General features: G+C 36.4%; 1 protein-coding gene across 1 annotated transcript in view; it reads right to left on the bottom strand.

Annotated features, from left to right (window-relative positions):
* The window catches only part of LYST (lysosomal trafficking regulator), a 167462-nt gene that overhangs the window by 48276 nt on the left and 94427 nt on the right, over nucleotides 1–24759 (bottom strand). The window contains exons 27-36 of the mRNA XM_081569436.1: nucleotides 19761–19927; nucleotides 18943–19095; nucleotides 14934–15125; nucleotides 13077–13255; nucleotides 10698–10904; nucleotides 3940–4116; nucleotides 3294–3370; nucleotides 2960–3148; nucleotides 790–935; nucleotides 605–701 (exon numbers count right to left, since the gene is read on the bottom strand). Coding sequence (XP_081425562.1) covers nucleotides 605–701; nucleotides 790–935; nucleotides 2960–3148; nucleotides 3294–3370; nucleotides 3940–4116; nucleotides 10698–10904; nucleotides 13077–13255; nucleotides 14934–15125; nucleotides 18943–19095; nucleotides 19761–19927 — 1584 coding nt within the window. The remainder of the gene's footprint in view (nucleotides 1–604; nucleotides 702–789; nucleotides 936–2959; nucleotides 3149–3293; nucleotides 3371–3939; nucleotides 4117–10697; nucleotides 10905–13076; nucleotides 13256–14933; nucleotides 15126–18942; nucleotides 19096–19760; nucleotides 19928–24759) is intronic.

Genomic DNA, 24759 nt, shown 5'->3' with positions numbered 1-24759 from the left:
TCTAACATTATAATAGCAGAGAAAATAACGGAAACTTTTAGAAAAGGTGAATAATCCCTATACCCTATGCAGAATACAAGGACTCAATTATTTAAAAGAGACTTCAATATTTTATATTTTCCAGTACATAAGCAAACATTGGTTCATGCCTCTGAACAAATACAGGAAAGAAATGTAGCATTTAGGAGAAAAGGGGGATTCAGAGTCAGAAAAGTTCTATTCTTTAATTAAGTCACTTATCTTGATTCTCAGTTTTTTATCTATAAAATGGGCCTGATAACAACCTCCACTACAACCACAGTGACAACCCTATCAATAGTTACCATACTGACCCACAATCCTCAACAATGCTATGATGCGTTAGGTGTGACTTATCTTCCTCACATAACAGATGACGACTGAAGTCCAATGAAAACTCCCTATCAAAACTGTCTGTTCTCTTTGGATTCTGGCCATTTAACTTTGTCCTCTCTTGAGCCATGTTCAGGTCTTTCCCTAAACCACTGCATTATCTAAAATAAACATCACATAAGCACTGTAATAGACTATTAAAGTCTTTAACACATTCAACAAAAGAGAAGATGTCTTACGGATTCAAATTTACCTTATAGACTCACTTGCAGCTTTGTCTTTTACAGTAGAAGAGAAAGAAGAATGAGTTTTGTCTTCAAATAGGTAAGAGAGTGGTGGTTTGACCACATCTGTTGAGGAAAAGAGATTACATCATCTTTGTGTAATGACCACAGTCACCTGCTATATTTATATGTTGAGTCAAGAAGTCACTATTACCTTCTGATTTCTGTCGATCCCTAAGCAGATACTTATTTGGAATAGTTAAGTAACATCTCTGTAAACGTCTCCTCTCTCGATTTGGCCCTTCTGTTGGATCCAACTGCCATGAAGTTGGATAGTAGACGGGGTCATACCAGACTGCTCTACAGGCAGAAAGAGAAGGTTTAAGTGGCAATTTGAAGTACTTATAACTTAAAAAAATATATGTAAAAATTTAATAAGTAAGTCAAAACTGATCCACTCAATTGAAAAGTCCCAACTATGTATATAATTAGACAGGGATATGCATACACATGGCTTTTCAGTGGTAAAGAATCTGCCTACCAATGAAGGAGACTCAGGCGATGCAAGTTTGATCCCTGGGTCAGGAAGATGCCCTGGAGGAGGAAATGGCAACCCACTCCAGTATTCTTGCCTGGAGAATCCCATGCACAGAGGAGCCTGGAAGGCTGCAGTCCATGAGGTTGCAAAGCGTTGGACACAACTGAGCAACCGAGCACAAACACACGTGCATACACACATTACAAAACAATAACAACAACAACAAAGTATCCCCCTGCTCTGGAGTCCAGTCTCCTTGCCTCAAGGCAAGCTCTGCTACTAGTTTCTTGTACCTATTACATTTTTAAAAAGATACAGCATGACTACTATATATGCTTTGTGATGTGTTAGACTTAATCTGGTCAACTAAAGAAAAAAAAATCAATTTCCAAGTAAATTTTTTTCATTTCTCATTTTGCCTATTATCTAATGTAACAAACAAAATTACTCATTTTTGCAGTGATCACATTTCTTAAAATGTTTTAAAATAAATTAATATTTTAAATGAAAGGAAATAGTTTTTAGAAATAGATAAGAGAAGTAAATTACCCTTAATCCTACTACCCCAAACATACCAAAATATTGGTAGTGATTTTCATTTTTTAAAATTAGTTATAACTCATATACACACATATTTTCTTATATACACATTCCTATATCCTGCCTTCTTTATTATTACCATTTTAAATGGCTAATATTATATTGAGTGAAAGGATCATACTGTATTTATTACTATTGTTATATACTTAGTTGTTTCTGATTCATTCACTAACAAAATAATGCAGAGATGAAAATCTTTATGTTTATTGATTTTGCATATTTTGAATATTTTCCTTAGGACAGAATCACTAAAATAGAATAACTAGAACTAGAAATAAATTGTTTATAGGGTTCCTGATAATATTATGTCAAAGTATACAATGCCACAAACCTCTGATCAAGGATAAGATACATTCTTCCTACTGTGGAGATGAGTTCCTAAAAAAACTTTTAATTTTAACATAAAAGGTAAAATATAGTATCTAAAGATTTTAAAAAACTAAATTAGCCTCTAGCAACATTCAATTTTTCCCATCTGCTTATTAATTCTACTTGTCTTATGTGAAGAATATATTCATGTCTTTTGCTCAGACTTTTGGGATTTTAATTTTTATTTTCAAACTTTTATGAAATTTTAAAATAATAAAAATACTAACTTTGAAATACATGCTGAAAATAAATTTTGATGTTTTGTTGTGGCTATGCTTGTTAAATACACTGGAAAAAAAAAGTCATTCATTTCTTCTTTGTAGTTTCTTTGATTTTAGGAAGTTATCTATCAGAGTTGATAAATACTCTATTTTGTCCTGCTTTGTAAACTTTTTAAGTTTAATTCATTCATTCACCTGGAATTTGCTTTAGTATATAGCTCCTCAAAGTTGTAATACTAATCAGTTATCTTACCCAAATTCAGAGAATAATATTTTAATTTCCCTCTTTTCACTATTTGTGATGCATCTTTTTAACTGTGTTACTGAAGTCTTAACTAGAAAAGATATATTTCCCAACTGTCTTGTTTCAGTGATTTCCCTATTCTTTTGCAAAGATCATATTTTAAAATGAACGCCAATAAACAGATATTACTCTCTGGAAGAGCTAATGTCTCTCTCTCTCATTATTTTTTCTCCCTCCCCAGAATTAAAAAATTCTCATAGGCATATTCTTTAAGAGGAAATAAATTACAAATGATTAAACAAAAAATATTTAAGCTAATGAGACAGTATTATGAATCTTTATTCTAGAGTGAAAATAACATCAATATAAAACATTCATGCAAGACCACTGAAAGCCCTCCCACGTTGCTCACCTGTCATGAGTCAGTTGTTGAATAAGCTCCTGCCAGTGTCTGCTGGCACTCAGATCCACTTTGTACATTCCTCTGATGTGTTGGATCACCTTTTTTCTCTCAATTCCTTGGGAAAGAGACACTGCCTGGGTGATATCTGCAGCTATTTTAGATATATCCTTTGATTTTGAATCCAAACGCTGGAAGAGACTAAACAGACAAGAAGCCTGTAAGTTAAGCATATGTATAGGAACATTAAATGTATATCAAAACATGCTACATTAAAACTAAAAGCATATGCAAAATATAATGCGGCTCCTAAAAGACACAACTTTTAGCACACGTGAAATCCTACCTTTGCTGATTATTGTTAACTGTTTTCTGCCAGTTGGCCTTATTCACACCTTCTTCAGTTTCATATTTCCTTTGTTCCTAGAAGATTTAGATAATAATATACTATATAAAACTTATTTATCATTTAACGCTGGCACAGAGCCCAGCAAACTAAATTTAAAACCAAGTTAACAAAGGAAAAAAAACTGTCTCCTGGAGACCAGAATATTAAAATACATCAGCTACTTAAATAATGTTATAATTCTCCTTTGTTACCACACAATTTGGGTCACAGAAATTAGGGTGGAATAGTTAACTAGGGCTGCCAAACCCAATGGGTTTGCATAGCTGCTTGCTTCCTTTTTTGCTTTTTCACTAAAGAAGTGAGAACTTGAGGCTGATGATTCAACTTCCTTGTCACTAATAAAACTTTTTTCTTCCCTGAAAGCTAGTGGTAATAAATATGGATGACCACAGAGAATAAAATGCTCCTTAAAATAAGACTATTTGTTTTTTCATATTAAAAAAGCAATATAAAGTACAAAAAAATTATCATTTGAAATTCACCATCAGTGGTACTCTATAATAAAAAAATCTCTCAATCATTCTTTAGTTACAGTCAATGGGATCTCCTAAGAAAACTGTTTCTTATGGTTTCACTGACTCACCTCTTTGATCACTCTAATAAGGTCTGATTTTGTTGATGCATTGGGAGGGATGCACTTATGACCACATGATTTTAAAGCATTCATGAGCAGTTCTGCTGTGTCTAGTTCTTCTTCAGTCAATTCATCTTTGTGATTATGTATCAACTCTGACAAATACAAAACTAATTTGGCTCCATGCTTTAAAAAAAAAGTAACAATTTTTTCAGTTAAAAAAAATTTTAAGTCATAAAGAATTTTTATTTCTTACATTTAAATTCTTTAACAGTAAAGTAAATTTTATTGCTATATTTATTTGGCTGGATCTGGTTTAAATAAATCAGCTAAAAAGACATTTTGGGGACAACCGAAGAAATTCTCAAATGATTATGCACTGAGTATATGATGACATTAGAGTATATGCTAATTTTATTAGGTATAATAATGTTATGGTGACATAAAGAAGTCTTTTGAAAAAATGTCGTGATTTATATAATTTACTTTAAAATACCTCAGAAAAAAATTATGATAAATATGATAAAAATACTAACAATAGTTAGATCTATGGGATGGTCATATGATATTTATTAAGTATTCACTAGTCTCTATTTTTCTTAGTATGTTTGAAAATTTTTATTGTTAAAGGTAAAAAAATGGAAGAAAAAGAGGAAAAAAGAGAAGAAAGGAGGGATAGAATTAATAAAGGAAACAAGGAAAAAAGCAAGCACACAAGCTTTTGGAGAAAGAATTTTAGACAGGGTTTGCTAAAGGGATACAGAAAATAAGCTTGGGATAAAGGAAAATAATTCTTATTCTTCTCATAGGAATACTGAACTGGAAGGGAGACTTTCCTTTAAACCTTAAGGTAAGAGTCTCTTTAATTTCTGCTTGGGAGAATAAACACTGGAGAAAATAACAGAACAAAAAAGTATCTTTGGATCCATTTGTAAGCATTCACTATTCCCTGGGGAGAACAAAAGGTGAAAAACTCTAAAACCAGTTAAGATGTCAGCATTCAGTATGTGAATATTTGGGAGAAGGGTGGGTTTAGGTCAGTCTTTTATGAACAGGCCCTATAGACAAAATGAAAATGTTACTTAAGAAAATGAGAATGGTCCTTCCCAGTGTAAAACTAAACCAAACTTTGATTCATGATTTCTTAAGTGGCTCTTTTTTTTTTTTGAGCACACATGCATATTTTTATTAGCTATGCTGGGATTCCACAAGACATGGCTACCATTTTTGCTTTAGATGATCATTTGACTTTGGAAACATGTGAAATTTCATTTTTAGATAAGCCTTGTTTATACCAATTTTATGGGCCTCCCTGGCAGCTCAGACGGTAAAGATCTGCCTGCAATGTGGGAGACTGGGGTTCAATCCCTGGGTTGGGAAGATCCCCTGGAGAACAGAATGGCAACCCACTCCAGTATTCTTGCCTGGAGAATTCAATGGACAGAGGAGCCTGGCGATCTACAGCCCATGGGGTCGCAAAGAGTTGGACATGACTGAGTGACTGATATGCACACATATGCCAGTTTTAGTGCTTTTTATTTATTGTGTAGTTCAAAGCTTTTTTCCATTAAGTGGCTCTTTCATGCCAGAGATATTACACCTGATTGTTAAGTGTACACTATATATTATTTAGACATTAACTTTGCCAACAAGTTAAACATGCATAATTTTATTTTTTTAACAATTTGCACTCATACAAATATCACTGTATTTGGCTTTATGATATTTTAAACTGTGAATAGTCAACAAATGGATTTGGAAACTATTACATTTTAGGTGATATTTAAATTCACATGCTGAATCACATCATGTCGTTTCTCAAAAGCATAAGATGAACATATGCAATGATGAAAATAGCAAAGCTCATTTTAATGCAACATTTTAAATTAGTCAGGAGACAGCTGTTACCTGACCAAAAGAGAAAAATGAACAGATGCTCTGCAAGTAAAAGGCCTGAAGAGTTGGCAAATAAAGAGGAATGGTAAATAACTAGAATATTTTCATATCTGTGTCTTAAAGGTAATAATCTTGATAGAACTCTAAAAATATTTCAGCTTAGTATTTGGTGACATTTTAAAATCATCTTGAAAAACCATCAGAAATGTTGTTTTTCATTCTGAATATCCAAAGAAACATGATTTTCCTAGACACGGAAGTTGTTTCTAATAGCTCATTTTAACATCTTCTGATCAATCATTTATTGACTGTAGTTTCTGGGACTAGAAAAGTTGTTTTTGGAGACACGCACACATAGAAATCTTATTTCCTGCTCTCAGAAAACTGATTTAAGGAATTGAATTTAAACACAAATTCTTAGAAAATAATAAAATGTGTAAAAATTAAATTTTCGATGAAGTTTCAAGAAGGAAGAGTTCTGAGTGGACTAAAAGAAGGAAGAAAGGCTTTGAAGGTGGTACCATATGATGTGGGTGCATGGCTGAATGGACACAACAGGCATATAGACAGACAAAGAGGAGAAGAGACAGCGTTTCATGCTGTGGGGACAACATGAAAAAAGCAGAAGGACTACAAGGGATGTGAAGATGTTATGAGAGAAAAGATGAGGAGCCACAGACTGGCTGGAGAATTAACCAGATTCAATAGAAGAGAAGCTTGGAGCTTTAAAAATCAGGCGAACTATAGATGGAATAGAGCTTGTAGGCAGTTATAAAAAAGGCATGAGAAGAGCTCTCTATACTGCTGTGGAACCATTGCTAGGATATATTGTTAGCTGAAGAAAGTAGAGTGAGAAGGATGTGTATGGTTCTTTACCTTTCTTCGTATAAAGAAGTGAGAGAGAGAATACATACACGCGCCCGCGTGAGTGTGTATCACAAATTTGCTTGTATCTCCAAAACAAATAAAAACCAAATAAGGATGGTAAGCTACAGGGAAAGGGAAAGTATGAGGTAAGGCTATAGAGATAAAAAGTAGAAACTCTTCAACTGTGCTATATTTCACAATTTTGATTTTGAAACCAGGTTGACATTTTACAGATGGTTCAGATGGTAAAGAATCTGCCTGCAATGTGAGAGATCTGGGTTTGATCCCCGGGTTGGGATGATGCCCTGGAGAACGGAACAGCAACCCACTCTAGTATTCTTGCCTGGAAAACCCCATGGATAGAAGAGCCTGGTGGGCTACAGTCCATGGGGTTGCAATGAGTTGGACACGACTGAGCGACTAACACTTTCACATTTTTATTAGCTTTGCCCACTAAAAACGCTGAGAAGAAATGACAATCCAATAGAAATGAACATACCTAGTCCTTAGACTTGTAGTTTCTAAATATTATTATTTCATTAAAAGGAAACAGGAGCTTCTTGGGGGAAAAGTTTGGTTGCAGCTCTAGGGAAGGAAATGTACAAGATGAGCCTGGGACATTCTTTGCTCCAGAATGGAAGGAAGTTAATAAAGCTGTGTTGTGCTCAGTTGCTCAGTCATGTCCGACTCTTTGAGACCCCATGTACTGTAGCCTGCCAGGCTCCTCTGTCCAAGGAATTTTCTAGACAAGAATACTGCAGTGGGTTGCCATTTCCTACTCCAGGGGATCTTCCTAACCCAGGGATCAAACCTGAACCTCCTGCATCACCTGCACCGGCAGGTGGATTCTTTACTACTGTGCCACCTGGGAAGCCTCAAGTTAATCATATCAACTTGTTAAAATTAAAAAGGCCATGTTAAAAGGATACAACAACTTGAATCTACAGAAGTGTTAATCTGAACATGAAAGAGAAAAATAACTGCAAAGATTTGAAACTACTTATAAAATTTATAAAACAATACCTGAATTCATGACACCTCTTGAAATATAAAAACAAATACAAAAATTAGAGTTTGCTAGGGCACAAAGTTATTATTCTAAAAACAAACAGACGAAAGAAACAAGCATTTATCTTGCCTTTCCTACAGAGACTATAGCCAAACAGCTACTAAGGGAATATTCTTCCCTATAGAAGAATCAGAGCTAACAGATGATGGTGGAATGAGAAACCCAGAGAAATCATTATTTTGCAACTCCTAATGAAAAAGTGGATCTTGGCAACTATCATTAATGGTTACTAAAATAATTAAAGACTGAGGGTGAACTTTATAATGGATGAATCAGGCTGCTACCATCTGAAAAAAGCAGAGCAACCAGACATTTTCTGCCTGTTGCCATGACGCAATGGAAAATGAAGTATTTTTTTTTTTAAACAAAATAGAAAATAAAAAACTGGAATCTAGTCAAGCCTCTAGATCTAAAACCACAAGGATATAACTAAACAAATTCAGAATGTGGGAGATTCTACAGAACAAATGACTCAGTTTCATGAACAAATAATGACATTAAAAAAAAAAAGATTGGGGATAGTAATTACAAGGATTAAAAAGATGAAGCACATATCAAACAAATATTGTGTGGGCCTTGTTTGGATCCAGAATCAAGAGAACTATCTAAAAAATTAAAAGATAATTGGGAAAATTTAAACATTGGGTATTAGATGATAATGAAGAGCCGACTCACTGGAAAAGACTCTGATGCTGGAAAGATGGAGGGCAGGAGGAGAAGAGGGCGACAGAGGATGAGATGGTTGGATGGCATCACCGACTCAATGGAAATGAATTGGAGCAAACTCTGGGAGATAGTGGAGGACAGGGAAGCCTGGTATAGTGCAGTCCATGGGGTCGCAAAGAGTTGGACATGACTTAGCGACTGAACAAGAAGAAGAAGGAATTATTGTTACTATCATGGAGAGTGATAAGTTAAAATAAAGTCCTATCAGCAGAGATCTAGACTGAAGTATTTACAGGTAAAATAATCTGATACCTGATTTTATTTCAAAGTACTACAAAGAAAAATTAAAGTCAGGTTATGGTCATGTGGGGTTCTTCTTTTGATTTCTTCCATCTTTTAAGTTTATTTGAATGTTGCCATAATAAATCTTCCATGTGAACCACTAGGGCTTCACTAGTGGAATCTAGGTCGGGAAGATCCCCTGGAGAAGGAAATGGCTACTCACTCTAGTATTCTTGCCTGGGAAAATCCCATGGACAGAGGAGCCTGGCAGGCTACAGTCCACAGGATTCCACAGAGCCAGACACAACTGAAGCAATTTAGCAGGAAGGATAATAAATCTTTAAAAAATTACCAGATAGAGTAATTTGGTCTTGAGGTGGAGAGGAGGCTATTGTAGTGATCCAGGCATTAGGGGTGAAAGCCTAAGCTGGGGGGTGGGAGGGTGCACAGAATATAGGGAAAGACAGGACTAAATACATGACTGGTCTTGGCACTACAATGGATTCAAGAGAGAACAAAGTCAACCACAGTTGCAATGTTTCAAGCTGAAAGCAGTAAGGATACCACCAACAGAAACGAAAAGTGGAGAAGTGAAGCTGGTAGAAGAGAACTGGAAACATCATGGTTGGATTCAGAGGGATGGCAGCTTGGCTAAGAATAAAGCAACGAAGAACACCTCTTTGAATTCACCACAGAAGGAAACTATGGGCTAGGTATGCTCCTGTCTTGGCAAAGGGATGACAATGCCCTTAGTGCACTTGAGTCTTAATACTGAAAAGCGCACCTAAAAGTATCACTTCAAAACCATAACCTTTTGGTTCCTAGTGTGATAAATCTGAGTTCTCAGGGACATAAAAGGAATACTTGTCCTATCTTAAATATCATGTAATACTTTATCTATAGGGGTATAATTTACATTCAATAAAGCATATAGATATTAAGTGTTTGTTTCTAGGAGTTCTGACAACTGCATACACCCATGTAACCACTACCTGAAGTAAGGTAATAGTTCATTTTTATCACTCCAAGAAATTTCCCTATGCCCTTTTCCATTCAATTCCCCTTCTCACTGTCCCCTTCCTCACAGAGACAATTACTGTCCTAAATTCTATGACTGTATCTTAATTTCGCCTATTCTTGGGCTTCATATGAATAGTCATAAAATGCCTACTCTGGTGTTTGGCTGTCCCTTTCAATGACACCATGATTTTGAGCTTCATCCATACTGATGGGTGCATCAGTAGTCAGTTCATTTTTATTGCTATGTAACAGTCTATTGTATAAATATATCACAGTTTAGTTATACATTCTCCCACTGACAGATATTTGGGTTATTTCCAGTTTTTGGCTATTAGTAAAAATGCTATTATGGATATTCTTCTAGTCTTTTTATGGACTTATGTTTTAATTTCTCTTAGGTAAATATCTAAAAATGGAATTTTAGCGTCACAGGCTAAGAGTGTATTTAACTTAAGAAACTGCTAAACAGAATGGTTACACTACTTAAATTCTCCATCTATTGCTTGCTAAGTGATCGAGTTTATAGATTTCAAAACAGCTTGAGTATTTTGATTTTACCATTCCAGATGATCAACAAATATTTTAACTTACTGTAAATATTTTTGAAATATGTTATATGTACTGCTGTTTGAGCCATTCAGCATAGATGTTTCATGGATAATATAATGCTTTAAAAAAATCTCCAAAGAGTTCTTAAAGAAAACACTTCAAGATTTAGTAACAAACTATGAAGGACCTTATAAGAACTCAGGTATAGAACTGCTTAAACACTGGAAAAAGGAAGGAGAATTAAACAGATTAAACAAATTGACTCTGGTAAATGGCATCTGACGGAAGACCTCAGAAAATATTTGTTTGGTTAGAAAACTATATTCATGGTATTTGGCATGAAAATACAGTTTAAATTCAGTTCTTGATTTGTACAGTTTTATAACAGTTATTACTTATGAAGTATTGGGGTACTTACTTGCAGGGATGGGCTAAGACAGTCTCGTAGTATTTCCTGATGATTTGGTTCACGAACTATTTCAAAAATTTGCTTTCTTTCTTGTGAAGGGTGGGCTGGAGACAACATATGCACGAGCAGTCTCCCAAGCTGCATTCGGAAGGTTTCCTTACAAGACCATAAGATTTTAACCCACTGCTGTTTGGAACTACCGGTTTTACCTGAAGCCTTAAATCAAAACAGGAATGAATTAGGATCAAATTTCTTAAGCAATAATATAATAACCTCAACACAGCCCTAAAAAATCATGGAACATGTTTTATTTGAGAATTTTCAAACAGTTGAAATTAGGAAGATATACACATCCACACAAACAGGGTTTTAAAAGAGATGGATTTACATCAATGTTTATAGTGGCATCATTCAAAATAGCCTAAAGGTAGAAACAATCCAAATAACCATTGATGGATGAATGGATAAACAAGTGCAATATATACTAATAGGATAGTGGTTTATCAGGGACTAGGGGAGAGGCTAATGGGGAGTTACTGTTTAATGAACACAGAGTTTCAGTTTCTGATAACAGAAAAATTTCTAGGGATGGACAGTGGTAATGGTTGCACAACAATGTGAATGGACTTAATGTCACTGATTTGTACATTTAAAAATTGTTAAAGTAGCAAAATTTATGTTATGTATATTTTACCACAATTTAAAAAGGGAGAGATAAAGAAGCTGAAGTTCTAAGACACTTAAAAAAATTACCCAGGGTTTGGAAATTTTAAATGGCAAAAAAAAAAAAAAAAAAAAAGAACCATCAAGGAACAACGGTAAATAAGCCCACCTGGATTTTACAATATAAAAGAGAAGGATTCATAATAGAGGCTTGAATTAGTACTAAAATATTGAATATTGCTGTTTGTTGTTGTTGTTTAGTTGCTAAGTTGCATTTGACTCTTTTGCGACCCAATGGACCAGGTGGTGCTAGTGGTAAAGAACCTGTCTGCCAATGCAGGAGATATAAGAGACTCAGGTTTGATCCCTGACTTGGAAAGATCCCTTGGAGGAGGGCATAGAAACCCACTTCAGTAGTCCTGCCTGGAGAATCCCATGGACAGAGAAGCCTGGCGAGCTACAGTCCATAAGATCACAAAGTCAGATATAACTGAAGCAACTTAGCATGCATACATAGACTGTAGCCCATCAGGTTTCTCTGTCCATGGGATTTTCCAGGCAAGAATACTACAGTGGGTTGCCATTTCCTTCTCCAAAGGATCTTCCTGACCCAGGGATCGAACCCTTGCCTCCTGTACTGGAAGGCAGATTCTTTACCACTGAGACACCAGGGAAGACTAAAATATTGAGTAAAACTGTCACAAATTAAGAATTGTATATAAATTAACCATCAATATCCCTTAATAAATAACCACATAAGCTGTGCTTTCAATGGTGGTCCCACAGGGTTAACCCAATCCTGATCAAATATCCTGTATCTGGTTTAAAAATTGGAATCAGTACATTTTAGAGTTTATTTTGAGTTTTGGAAAGGGCTCTCCAGTTACTCCTAGTCCTAAGGGCTCTGTGTGAATGGCTCAGTTCTAAGTGGAACCTGCAGACAACCAAATCTAGTTATATTGGCAGAATCATGATTTATGAGTTCTGCTAGAATTAGATTAGCCTTTGTTATCTATGAGCGTACTGACCAATTTTTTTCCCTATGTTCAACTATAAATGACCCACAAAAACATAAGTGAGTTGATGATAAATGGAGCCTGATGCTTCTCAGTATTCTCTACATAATTTTGAAGATATTAGATATGTTTAAGCCAACATCTGTACTTCATAATTATCCATAATAATAACTCTAGAGTAAGCAGCTATAAATAAAGTCCTTTAAAAACAGGTTATTAGTTTAAGCTCTCATGGTAATCATCAAATTCCTATTCTTTTCTGATGCTGATTTTATTTAATAAATTATAATATTAGAAAATAGCTTTTGGGTTATAGACTTAAAAACCAATGCTGTATGAAGTAAGTAGTTCTGAAAAAGGCAAATTAGCAATACATTTTACTTCATTATTAAAATTCAAGTTGTCTGAGTTTCAGAAAAGTCTGTGAAAGTGTAAGGATATGATTTTGAAAACATGTAATACAGACACTTTTCCTCCTGAGAGAGAAGGGGATGACAGAGGATGAGATGGATGGCATCACCAATTCAATGGACATGAGTTTGAGCAAGCTCCGGGAGTTGGTGATGGACAGGAAGCCTGGCGTGATGCAGTCCATGGGGTGGCAAAGAGTCAGACACAACTGAGCAACTGAGTTGAACTGAATACAGACACATAAAACCTCTACTCCTTCTTTGTGAATGAACATTTCCCATGTAACTAATTTACTCACACTAGATACTTTGAATCCTTCTACCAGATACATGAACATTTCTTTCTGAAATGGATTGAAAACAGAAGGCTGTTCATGATGAGTATTTTCTTCAGAAATTTCAGTCTGGGAAGCTGAGGTCCTGCTTTGAGTGGCACTTTCTGGAGTACTCAAAATGTCAATAATATCTGGATTAAATTCTTTGAATTAAAAGAAGAATAAAAAATTAGTCAAATCACTAATACTGAGCCATTACAAATGATAGTGGCAAAAATATTCTATGTAATTACTAGTTCAGTTGTCACAATGTAAACGTGTAATAGCTGTTATTTGATGTAAAAAATACAATATACTAGAGAAAGTGAATTCACCTAAAACAATGCAGAAATTTAAGCATACATGAGTCATGCAATTCTAAATTAAAGCTTTATTTTACTAACAAAGATGAATTAAACTACAAAATTGTTAAAGTCATGAAGGTTCTTGTACAAATTAAACATAAAGACCATGCGATATTTACATTAGATAGATATGCAGACCTGTTTAACTGAACATGCTATCCCATTAACTGTTGTGCATGTGATAACAGTTCAATTTCACAGTTTACTCTAGAGGCTGGTTGTCCCAAATATAAATTAGAAAAGTTAAAAAAAAACGGGTGTCACCTGAACTTTTTTAGAATTTTGGCTTATTTGTATTGTTTTTGAGTATATTTCTTTGCATAGCTTTTTTAGTGTTTGTTATAGGCATTAAAGTTCATACATAAACATATAAATCATTAGCTCCCATAGAAGTACACCTTGAAACCACAAAGTGATAGCCCAACATCATCTATCAGAATGGCTAAAACTGAAAACAGTGAAACTTCTAATGCTGGTGAAGACATGAAGAAAACTGGATCACTCATACATTGCTGGTAGGAATGTAAAATTATACTGCCACTCTAGAAAAGTCTGGCAGTTCCGTAGCAAGAACAAAACATACAACCGTCATACCACCTAGAAATTGCACTCTTGGATATTTATCCAAGAAAAGCAAAGACCTGAGTTCACACAGAAACTTTCACAAAAATGTTTACAGCAGCTAGCTTTATTTGTAATAGCCCCAAACTGGAAAGTACACAGACTGTCTTTCAACAGGTAAATGATTAAACTGTACATCCATGCTATGGAACATTACTTACCAAAAACAAAAAGGGAACAGATTATTGATACATGCAACATGCAGGATGACTCTCGAGAGAATTATGCTGAGTGAAAAAAGTCAATCTTACGCTTACTGTATGGTTATATACTGTATGATTCCACTTATTTAACTTCCTTGAAATGATGAAAATATAGAAATGGAGAACAGATTGATAGTTGCCAGTGATTAAGGAAGGGGTGGGTATGGGAGAAAAGTGGATGTGGCTCTAAAAGGCAACATATAGATTCTTATAAGGATGGACATGTCCTTTTTCTTGAGTGTAGTGATGTCAATATCCCAGTGTTGATACTGAACTATAGTTTTACAAGATCCAAGGGGGAAACTGGGTAAAGGGTACACAGAATCTCTCTGTAATATTTCCTAACAATTGCATGTGAATCTATGACTACTTCAAAAAAAGTTTAAAAAATATATTGGAGGTGCTATACTATTTTAAATTTCAATGGTCAGTCTAGGCCAGCATTTAACATATTAAAAAGCAGAATTTTATTCAAGGCTACTGGTTCCAAATAAATTCTTTTACTAGTATGGATGCCAAACATTTTTTAATGCTGTTAAAAAACCTGAAATTTAGTCAGTTCTCTTTACTGTCTGAGCCACCAGCAAAGCCCCTCTCTTAAATTATTCTCATTTCAATATCTGAGCAAGAACACATTTATTCTCTAATCCTACCTTGATAAACAATCCTGTTAACTGCGAAAACGGTGAGCCTCTGCAATCTCTGTGCAAGCTCTGTTTCAGTCGCCTGGACAGGGTTCTCTTGGCTCATTCTCCGTTGCATCATCACATGAAGTTCATCACTTGCTACTGAACGCATTTTCATCAGAAGAGAGTCAGTTTGAGCAAGGGGAAATTTTCGAGGACCTTTAAGTATATAAATTAAAACATCAAGTGCTGGAGTTAACAAGGATCAAAGAAACCATTTCTGCTATAACTTTTTGATTATCAGATAATGAAAAGAACATAATTTAATTCAAAGTTAATTTATACAAGGAAAGAGAGTGATTAAGAGAATGTGATGTCTTTCCCTCTTTGAAGAAGTGCAACAGTACCTCTGATTTCAAAGTCGAAAATAACAATGCTATAGCTTGTGACATAGCTTAGTAGGATGGATATCCTTTGGCAAAATTTTAGTCCTCTGAAAAACTCAATTAGAAGGGTGTATATATTCAAACATTTTCAAATACCGTTTCACTTCTTTGTATTCCAAAATAATCAATTGATTTTTTTAAAGCACATCATGTTTTACCAAGAACATTACTATTTTTGGGTACTTAACATTGCTGAATTTTATAAATTAGTTTTGAAACATGTACATAGTGACATAGTAGAAATCAGTCAAATACAGTGAAGAACTCAGAAAGGAGAGTGTAATTTCAGTAATTTATTATTAAAATGATTTGAAACATGCATCACATGTGATTCAATCCTACACAAAACATTTCCTGAGAAAGATTTCCTCAGGCTGAAGAGGCAGGAGTGGCTTCCAGCACCATTACTGCACCTGCTCCAAGAGGCACCCCACAGGGAGTGGATCCAGGAGAAAAGCAGGTAACTGAGTCTTGATTTAATGGACTGAAGGAGAAGGGCATCGGAAGATGACCATAGGAACCAAAATGACGTCTTGGTAGGTGAGGAATAATGGAATCCTTCATTGGAATTGAACCTTTTTTAAAATTATGAAAGCATATATCAAAGTCCACAAATAGCCTCTATAAACATTACTTACAATAGGTTTTAATGACTCATCCTGCAAGATATTGAAATATTTTAATAGCATTTTAGACTGTCCAGTATTTTAGGTAATCAGTATTTTTATCAGTTAATACAGCTTGGTGTGTAGTCACCTTTGAGACAAAAATGGAGCAAATAAAAAGAAAAATTCATATCTGGGATATATTCAAGGATAATATTATCAGATTACGTTCTTAGTTTAAGCAAGTCATCCTAACTCTGATATAACAAACCTGGAAGGAGTGGGTGTGAAAGGACACAAAGAGATGGGTGTGGGGCCTCCATCCAGCAGTTTCTAATTCTAGGCCTCGGTGGATCTGTGACAAGAGGAAGCTGGACTGGATGACTTTCAAGGTCTTTTATTAAGTTGAAAATTTTTAGAATTCTATAAGCCTCATGTGGCATACAGCAATTGCATTTACTTAGACAGTATGAAAAATATAACCCCAGTAGAAGAGGCTATAGGACTTAGGGGAAAAAAAGAATGGTTTAGAGAAAGAACTAAAAGTCTATTATCCACTTCAAAAATGACTGAAAGGAAAAATAAACAATAGCAAACTTGGAGCTCTGCAGGGCCTTTAGGCTCTAGGTGATAAAAAGACTAGTAACTGAAGAGAGAGAGGACAAACTGTTAAGAGAAATCATAGATAAGAGGAATTACAGATCAAACAGAAATTAGCACAAGGGCGTTGTGTTAGCCCAGGCACAAGCAGAAAAGAAACTAAAGCAGGGATCTAGGTAGAAAAGCAAAGAAGAAATGGACGTGAGAATGAGAAATATCAAGAAGGAAGAAATAGCAGGAATTTGTGAAAGTAGTAAATGTACTTTCCTCTATCAACAGAGGGAGGTTCCACCTAAGTAGTAGTCTCTGACTAACTAAGAAATCCTGCAAAGGAAAAACGGTCTAAAAGGCACCTTCTGTCATGCAGGCAGCTGAGCACTACTGCCAGTCTTGCTAAAAGATGGAATTCAACCCAGAATAAAAGAGGGAAGTCCAAGAGGAGAGACTACACTAATATACTAAATTAAGGAAGGAATTATAGGACAATACGTTTAGTTATGTGGATGTATTACAAGTTTTATCTACCTAAGATTTTGTTTGGTATAATGAAAACATTCCTGGAGTGCTGCATAAGCCTAGCTTACTGCAGTTCATGAGGTTGCAGTCAGACATGACTCAGCTACAGAACAACAGCAACAAACATATTCCTGTGAAACAATGTATATTTAATAGCTTTTCTCTACAGAAGAGTATTTCATATGGTTCTAAACTTTGGCATAGCACCCAACACAATGAAGTAGTTTACCATAAGTAGAAGAAAGATTTGGATTTAAAAGCCCTTAAGACTGTAAGGGTTGATTAAATCTCAATTTACCAAGTACTCTGGAGAAATGTGTGTGTGTGTGTGTGTGTGTGTGCATGAGTGCCTGTCTATGTACATATATATTCACTATATAGAGATATATATGTATATGTGTGTATATACATAAAGTCAATATGGGGAGTGTTTATACTATCTTTCTGAATTAATGTGTATAAACATCAGAGCATATTTTTTGGGAAAAAAACAAGTCTAACAATATTAAAAATTATAATTTGATGATATACCCTCATTTACAGCAAGCCCTAAGGTACATATAGTAATCACGTCTAAGCCACCATTATCTCCTGCCCTGACTACTGCAATAAACCCTGCACTTCCCACTGCCTTTCCCACTTTCTTTGAATCCACTCTGTACACAGAAACTGGAGCTGTCTTTATGAAATGAAAGTCTGGTTATGTCATGTCACCTACTTAAAAGCCTCTGACAACTTCCCATTAGGATAAAATCAAAGCTACTTAACATGGCCCATATGAACTGGTTTATGCCATCCTGCAGCACCTCACCCGGTGGCACCATCTCATCAAGGACTACACTCCAGGTATATGGCTTTCTTTCAGTTCTCTGAACAAGCTTAGCTTTTTGCTACCTCAGGACCTGCACATCAGCTGTTCATTCTGCCTGTAACACTCACTGACTTCTCTAATTCCTTTCTCATCCCTTATATTGAAACCTTACTTCCTCAGAGATTTCCCTAACCCTACATGTAAATCAGGTTGCCCAGCTCTGTATGGTCTCTATTTCTATCCTCTGTATTTCTCTACTATTTTACGGTAGAAAGGTAGAATCTGTGTCTTTTTTAATCCTTGCATCTTCAACATTTAACACAGTGCTTGGCACATGGTAGGAGCTCAAGAGATAACTGAAAGAGAACAGCACTGAAGAGAAAGCTAGAGAATAATTTCCTCTGGGAGGAAAACCTTCTCAAACACTACAGTTGAACTTCTGAACAAAGCAATGTTTTAAAATCTGAGTGATACAATGGAATATTACTCAGCCATTAAAAAGAACACATTCAAATCAGTTCTAATGAGGTGGATGAAACCAGAGCCTATTATACAGAGTGAAGTAAGCCAGAAAGAAAAACACCAATACAGTATATTAACACATATATATGGAATTTAGTAAATCAGTAAAGATAACCCTGTATGTGAGACAACAAAAGAGACACAGATATATAGAATAGTATTATGGACTCTACGGGAGAGGGAGAGGGCAGGATGATATGGGAGAATACCAATGAAGCATGTAAATTATCACATGTGAAACGAATCGCCAGTCCAGGTTCAATGCATGATACAGGGTACTCGGGGCTGGTGCACCAGGATGACCCGGAGGGATGGATGGGGAGGGAGGTGGGAGGGGGATTCTGGAAGGGGAACACATGTACACTCATGGTGGATTCATGTCAATGTATGGCAAAACCAATGCAATATTGTAAAGTTAAAAAATAGATAAATAAACTAATTTAAAAAAAATAAAATAAAATGTGAGTGATATAAGAATATAGGAGAGTCAGGCTACCTTCTGTTTATAATTAGTAAAATATTATTTAAACACTCACCAGCAATGCTCTTTCGCTTTTGAAACATTGTATGATGGGGAGCAGAAGGTGATTGAAGTGAATCTGTAAGGTTTTCAGAGTCATGATTTGCGGTGGTCCTTATAAATTCCATAGCAGCCTGGAGAACTCTAAACTGTAGAGCAACAGCCATATCTAAAAACAGAAGATACTAGAATGTTTTCAAGCTATGTGATTGTAATTGAGTTGACTTTTATATTAATACTAAAGCAATATCAAAACTGCCAATAATATTTTATTAGACTTAAATTTTAAAATTTTGATCACATGTTCTTGATGGTAGTAAACATTTTTGAACTGTCTTTAAAAGCAATTTTAAAGCAAATTTCCGAAGGACCACTATAAAAAATTCAATGGAATAATACTAGCTCACAAATGTATTTCATTTCATGTAATTGTCTTAAAAGAATAGGCTTTTTAATATAGAAGGCAAAAGTTTAGCCCGAAATTCTCACATTTTTCTGCCCCATATTCACTTTCATATTTGCCACTAAAGAAAATTAAAGGGTATTATTATTCAACATAAGCCTTTAATTCTACTTGGCAAGAAAAATCAGCAGCTTCTTTAAATGATATGTTGTCAGCTACTAATTACATCAGGGTGTCACTTGTAATTTTTGCCACTTAAAAAGGCTTCTTTTTAAAGCCAGTAAACAAAGTTAAGGGTGAACATTTAGTAAAACAGTTTCCTCTCCTCTAACCCACTCTCTCTACAGAAGTCAGAGAAAGAGATGAGTTTCTAATAACGTTTTTGGCTATTATACAACTGTTCCCCCCAATTCATAAAAATTAAATCTTACTTTGGGTCCTCTTGCTTTTGCTATTTTGAAGATATCCAAGCAGTACAATAAGGTCTTCAATAACTCTAAAATACTGTGAGCCTGAGGAACTGCAAGCATGAATTGTAACTGCTATGAAAAGTTGCTGTATATCACAAGCAAGTAATCTGTATTCGTTCAAAGGAACGCTAAAGAAAAAGAACAAATAATTTAAGGCAAAAAGAACTGGTTTAAATTCCTGTTCTGTTAGCATGCATTCATTCATGCATTCATTTGATGTTTATCCATGCTTACTCTATGGCAGGTCATATGAACTACAGGCTAGGGACAGATAAAAAGAAAGACTTTGACTCCTGTCAAAATTCAGCTTGCAGAGGACCAGACAAGTGAACAGATAACTATTACCAGTAAATGGTAGTAAGTGTAACAAGAGAGATTAACACAAGATACTGTGGGCATGCACCACTAGATTCCCAGCCACCGAAGGTTCTATGGGTATGAAGAGGTATATTCTGAGGCTTCTCAAAGATGGTGACTCTGAATAAATTAATTGACCTCTCTGAATCCCACTTACACAAAGTATGGTTATTTTAAGGGTTAAAAGAGACAAAGATTTGAACATGTATTAATCACTTGTGTGTATGCTCAGTTGCTTTGGTCATGTCCGACTCTTTGCTACCCTATGAACTATAGCCCACCAGGCTCCTCTGTCCATGGAATTCTCCAAGCAAGGATACTGGAGTGGGTTGCCATGCCCTCCTCCAGGGGATTATCCTGACTCAGGGACTGAACCTGTGTCTCCTACATCTCTTGCACTGCAGGCAGATTCTTTACCACTGAGCCACTGGGGAAGCCCACAGTAATCACTTGTAAGTACCTAATAAATATGAATTAGTTACTTCTGTCCCTCAATTTTTAACCTTGATCATCCACCTCAGTGTGTGATATTAAGCTACCCCACTCCACATTTTCAAAATCAAGCAAGAGTTAGAAATGGTAACTTTTGAGGCCAATCAATAGAGTAGCATGTAGGGACATTCTGTAAGTACAATTTATTTAAAACAATAGCAGTAACAAACAGCTCTTAGAAGGAGCCTGCTGGTACTCTTTCCAAGTTCTACCAATTTCATGTACTGTACTGCAATCAAGACTAGATGTTTTGAGGAAATACAATATTTTGTATTTCTCATCTGCCCAAAACACAGATCCTAATAAGACAGTATGAAAAGGCAAAAAGATAGCATACTGAAAGATCAACATCCCAGGTTCGTAGGTGCCCAATTTGATAATGGAGATCAGTGGAGAAACAACTTAAGAAAGAATGAAGGGATGGTGCCAAAGTAAAAACAACACCTGGTTGTGGATGTGACTGGTGATAGAAGCAAGGTCTGATGCTGTGAAGAGCAACACTGCATAGGAATCTAGAATGTTAGGTCCATGAATCAAGGCAAATTGGAAGTGGTCAAACAGGAGATGGCAAGAGTGAACATTGACATTCTAGGAATCAGCGAACTAAAATGGACTGGAATGGGTGAATTTAACTCAGATGACCATTTTATCTACTACTGTGGGCAGGAACCCCTTAGAAGAAATGGAGTAGCCATCATAGTCAACAAAAGAGTCCAAAATGCAGTACTTGGATGCAATCTCAAAAACGACAGAATGATCTCTCTGTTTCCAAGGCAAACCATTCAGTATCACGGTAATCCAAGTCTATGCCCCGACCAGTAACGCTGAAGAAGCTGAAGTTGAACGATTCTGTGAAGACCTACAAGACGTTCCAATACTTTGGCCACCTCATGTGAAGAGTTGACTCATTGGAAAAGACCCTTATGCTGGGAAGGATTGGGGGCAGGAGGAGAAGGGGACGACAGAGGATGAGATGGTTGGACGGCATCATCGACTGGATGGACATGGGTTTGGGTAAGCTCCGGGAGTTGGTGATGGACAGGGAGGCCTGGCGTGCTGCAATTCATGGGGTCGCAAAGAGTCGGACACGACTGAGCTACTGAACTGAACTGACAAGACCTTTTAGAACACACACCCAAAAAAGATGTCCTTTTCATTATAGAGGACTGGAATGCAAAAGTAAGAAGTCAGGAAACACCTGAGTAACAGGCAAATTTGGCCTTGGAGTACAGAATGAAGCAGGGAAAAGGGTAACAGAGTTTTGCCAAGAGAACACACTGGTCATAGAAAACACCCTCTTCTAACAACACAAGAGAAGACTCTACACTCGTACATCACCAGAAGGCCAACACCGAAATCAGATTGATTATATTCTTTGCAGCCAAAGATGAAGAAGCTCTATACAGTCAGCAAAAACAAGAGCGGGAGCTGACTGTGGCTCAGATCATGAACTCCTTATTGCCAAATTCAGATTTAAATTGAACAAAGTGGGGAAAACCACTAAACCATTCAGGTATGACCTAAATCCAATCCCTTATGATTTTACAGTGGAAGTGACAAATAGATTAAGGGACAAGATCTGACAGATAGAGTGCCTGATGAACTATGGACAGAGGTTTGTGACATTGTACAGGAGACAGGGATCAACCATCCCCAGGAAAAAGAAATGCAAGAAAGCAAAATGGCTGTCTGAGGAAGCCTTACAAATAGCTGGGAAAAGAAGAGAAGCGAGAAGCAAAGGAGAAAAAGAAAGATATACCCATTTGAATGCAGAGTTCCAAAGGACAGCAAGGAGAGATAAGAAAGCCTTTCTCAGTGATCAATGCAAAGAAAGAGAGGAAAACAATAGAATGGGGAAGACTAGAGATCTCTTCAAGAAAATTAGAGATACCAAGGGAACATTTCATGCAAAGATGGGCTCAATAAAGGACAGAAATGGTATGGACTTAACAGAAGCAGAAGATATGAAGAAGAGGTGGCAAGAATACACAGAAGAACTGTACAAAACAGATCTTCACGACCCAGTTAATCACGATGGTGTGATCACTCACCGAGAGCCAGACATCCTGGAATGTGAAGTCAAGTGGGCCTTAGGAAGCATCACTACAAACAAAGCTAGTGGACGTGATGGAATTCCAGTTGAGCTATTTCAAATCCTCAAAGATGATGCTCTGAAAGTGCTGCACTCAATATGTCAGCAAATTTGGAAAACTCAGCAGTGGCCACAGGCCTGGAAAAGGTCAGTTTTCATTTCGATCCCAAAGAAACGCAATGCCAAAGAATGCTCAAACTACCACACAATTGCACTCATCTCATACGCTAGTAAAGTAAAGCTCAAAATTCTCCAAGCCAGGCTTCAGCAATACATGAACCGATGTTCAAGCTTGTTTTAGAAAAGGCAGAGGAACCAGAGATCAAATTGCCAACATCCACTGGATCATCAAAAAAGCAAGAGAGTTCCAGAAAAACATCTATTTATGCTTTATTGACTATGCCAAAGCCTTTGACTGTGTGGATCACAATAAACTGTGGAAAATTCTTCAAGAGATAGGAATATCAGACCATCTGACCTGTCTCTTGAGAAACCTGTATGCAGGTCAGAAAGCAACAGTTAGAGCTGGACATGGAACAACAGACTGGTTCCAAATAGGAAAAGGAGTCCGTCAAGGCTGTATATTGTCACCCTGCTTATTTAACTTATATGCAGAGTACATCATGAGAAACGCTGGGCTGGAAGAAACACAAGCTGGAATCAACACTGCCGGGAGAAATATCAATAACCTCAGATATGCAGATGACACCACCCTTATGGCAGAAAGTGAAGAAGAACTAAAGAACCTCTTGATGAAAGTGAAAGAGAAGAGTGAAAAAGTTGGCTTAAAGCTCAACGTTCAGAAAACTAAGATCTTGGCATCTGGTCCCATCACTTCATGGGAAATAGATGGGGAAACAGTGGAAACAGTGTCAGACTTTATTTTTTGGGGTTCCAAAATCACTGCAGATGGTGATTTCAGCCATGAAATTAAAAGAAGGAAAGTTATGACCAACCTAGACAGCATATTAAAAAGCAGAGACATTACTTTGCCAACAAAGGTCCGTCTAGTTAAGGCTATGGTTTTTCCAGTGGTCATGTATGGATGTGAGAGTTGGATGGTGAAGAAAGCTGCGTGCCGAAGAATTGATAGTTTCGAACTGTGGTGTTGGAGAAGACTCTTGAGAGTCCCTCGGACTGCAAGGAGATCCAACCAGTCCATCCTAAAGGAGATCAGTCCTGGGTGTTCATTGGAAGGACTGATGTTGAAGCTGAAACTCCAATACTTCGGCCACCTGATGCGAAGAGTTGACTCATTGGAAAAGATCCTGATGCTGGGAAAGGTTTAAGGCGGGAGGAGAAGGGGAGGACAGAGGATGAGATGGCTGGATGGCAACACCGATTCAACGGACATGAGTTTGGGTGGGGTCCAGGAGTTGGTGTTGGGCGGGGAGACCTGGCGTGCTGCAGCTCATGGGGTTGCAAAGAGTCAGACACGAATGAGCGACTGAACTGAAATAAGACAGGTGCCCAGTGAAAACTGAACTAAGCTGACTACAAATTCTCTCTTATACCGAGAGAGTCTCCCTGGCTTAGAGAATCACTGAGGATACGCTCTGCCTTCTCTGCAAAAGTATATTAATATTTAATGCTTTAACATGCAGTAAGATGGTGCTTCTGAAAATTTCTAACATTAATATTATGCTAATAAAAATGTTACACTGTATATCATAAATGAGAAAACCAAAGGCACAAAACCCAAATAAAAATATAACCTTCTAACATATTTTTTAAAGTTGTTTATCAATCTGGTGGGCAACCATTCGCCAATGTACTTCTGACTGAGGGGACATATGTATACTTCTGCCCGATTCAGTTGATATATGACAGAAACCAACACAACACTGTAAAGCAATTATTTTTCAATTAAAAATAAATAAATTTTAAAAAAGTTAATTCAGTATGGTAGTTAACAGCGGGAGAAAACAGTGGGTAGGAAAAGTGGGAGAGTATGTTGACTGTAAAGCAGAGACTTTTGAAGTGAGAAGATTCAGCCTCAAGTTCTCTATTTACTAGCTA

The sequence above is a fragment of the Giraffa tippelskirchi genome, chromosome 2, assembly GCF_054371585.1.
Source record: "Giraffa tippelskirchi isolate mGirTip1 chromosome 2, T2T-mGirTip1v1.2.pri, whole genome shotgun sequence".
NCBI lineage: Eukaryota > Metazoa > Chordata > Mammalia > Artiodactyla > Giraffidae > Giraffa > Giraffa tippelskirchi.
Note: the sequence above shows the minus strand (reverse complement) of the source record. Positions and strands in the feature narration are given on the sequence as shown.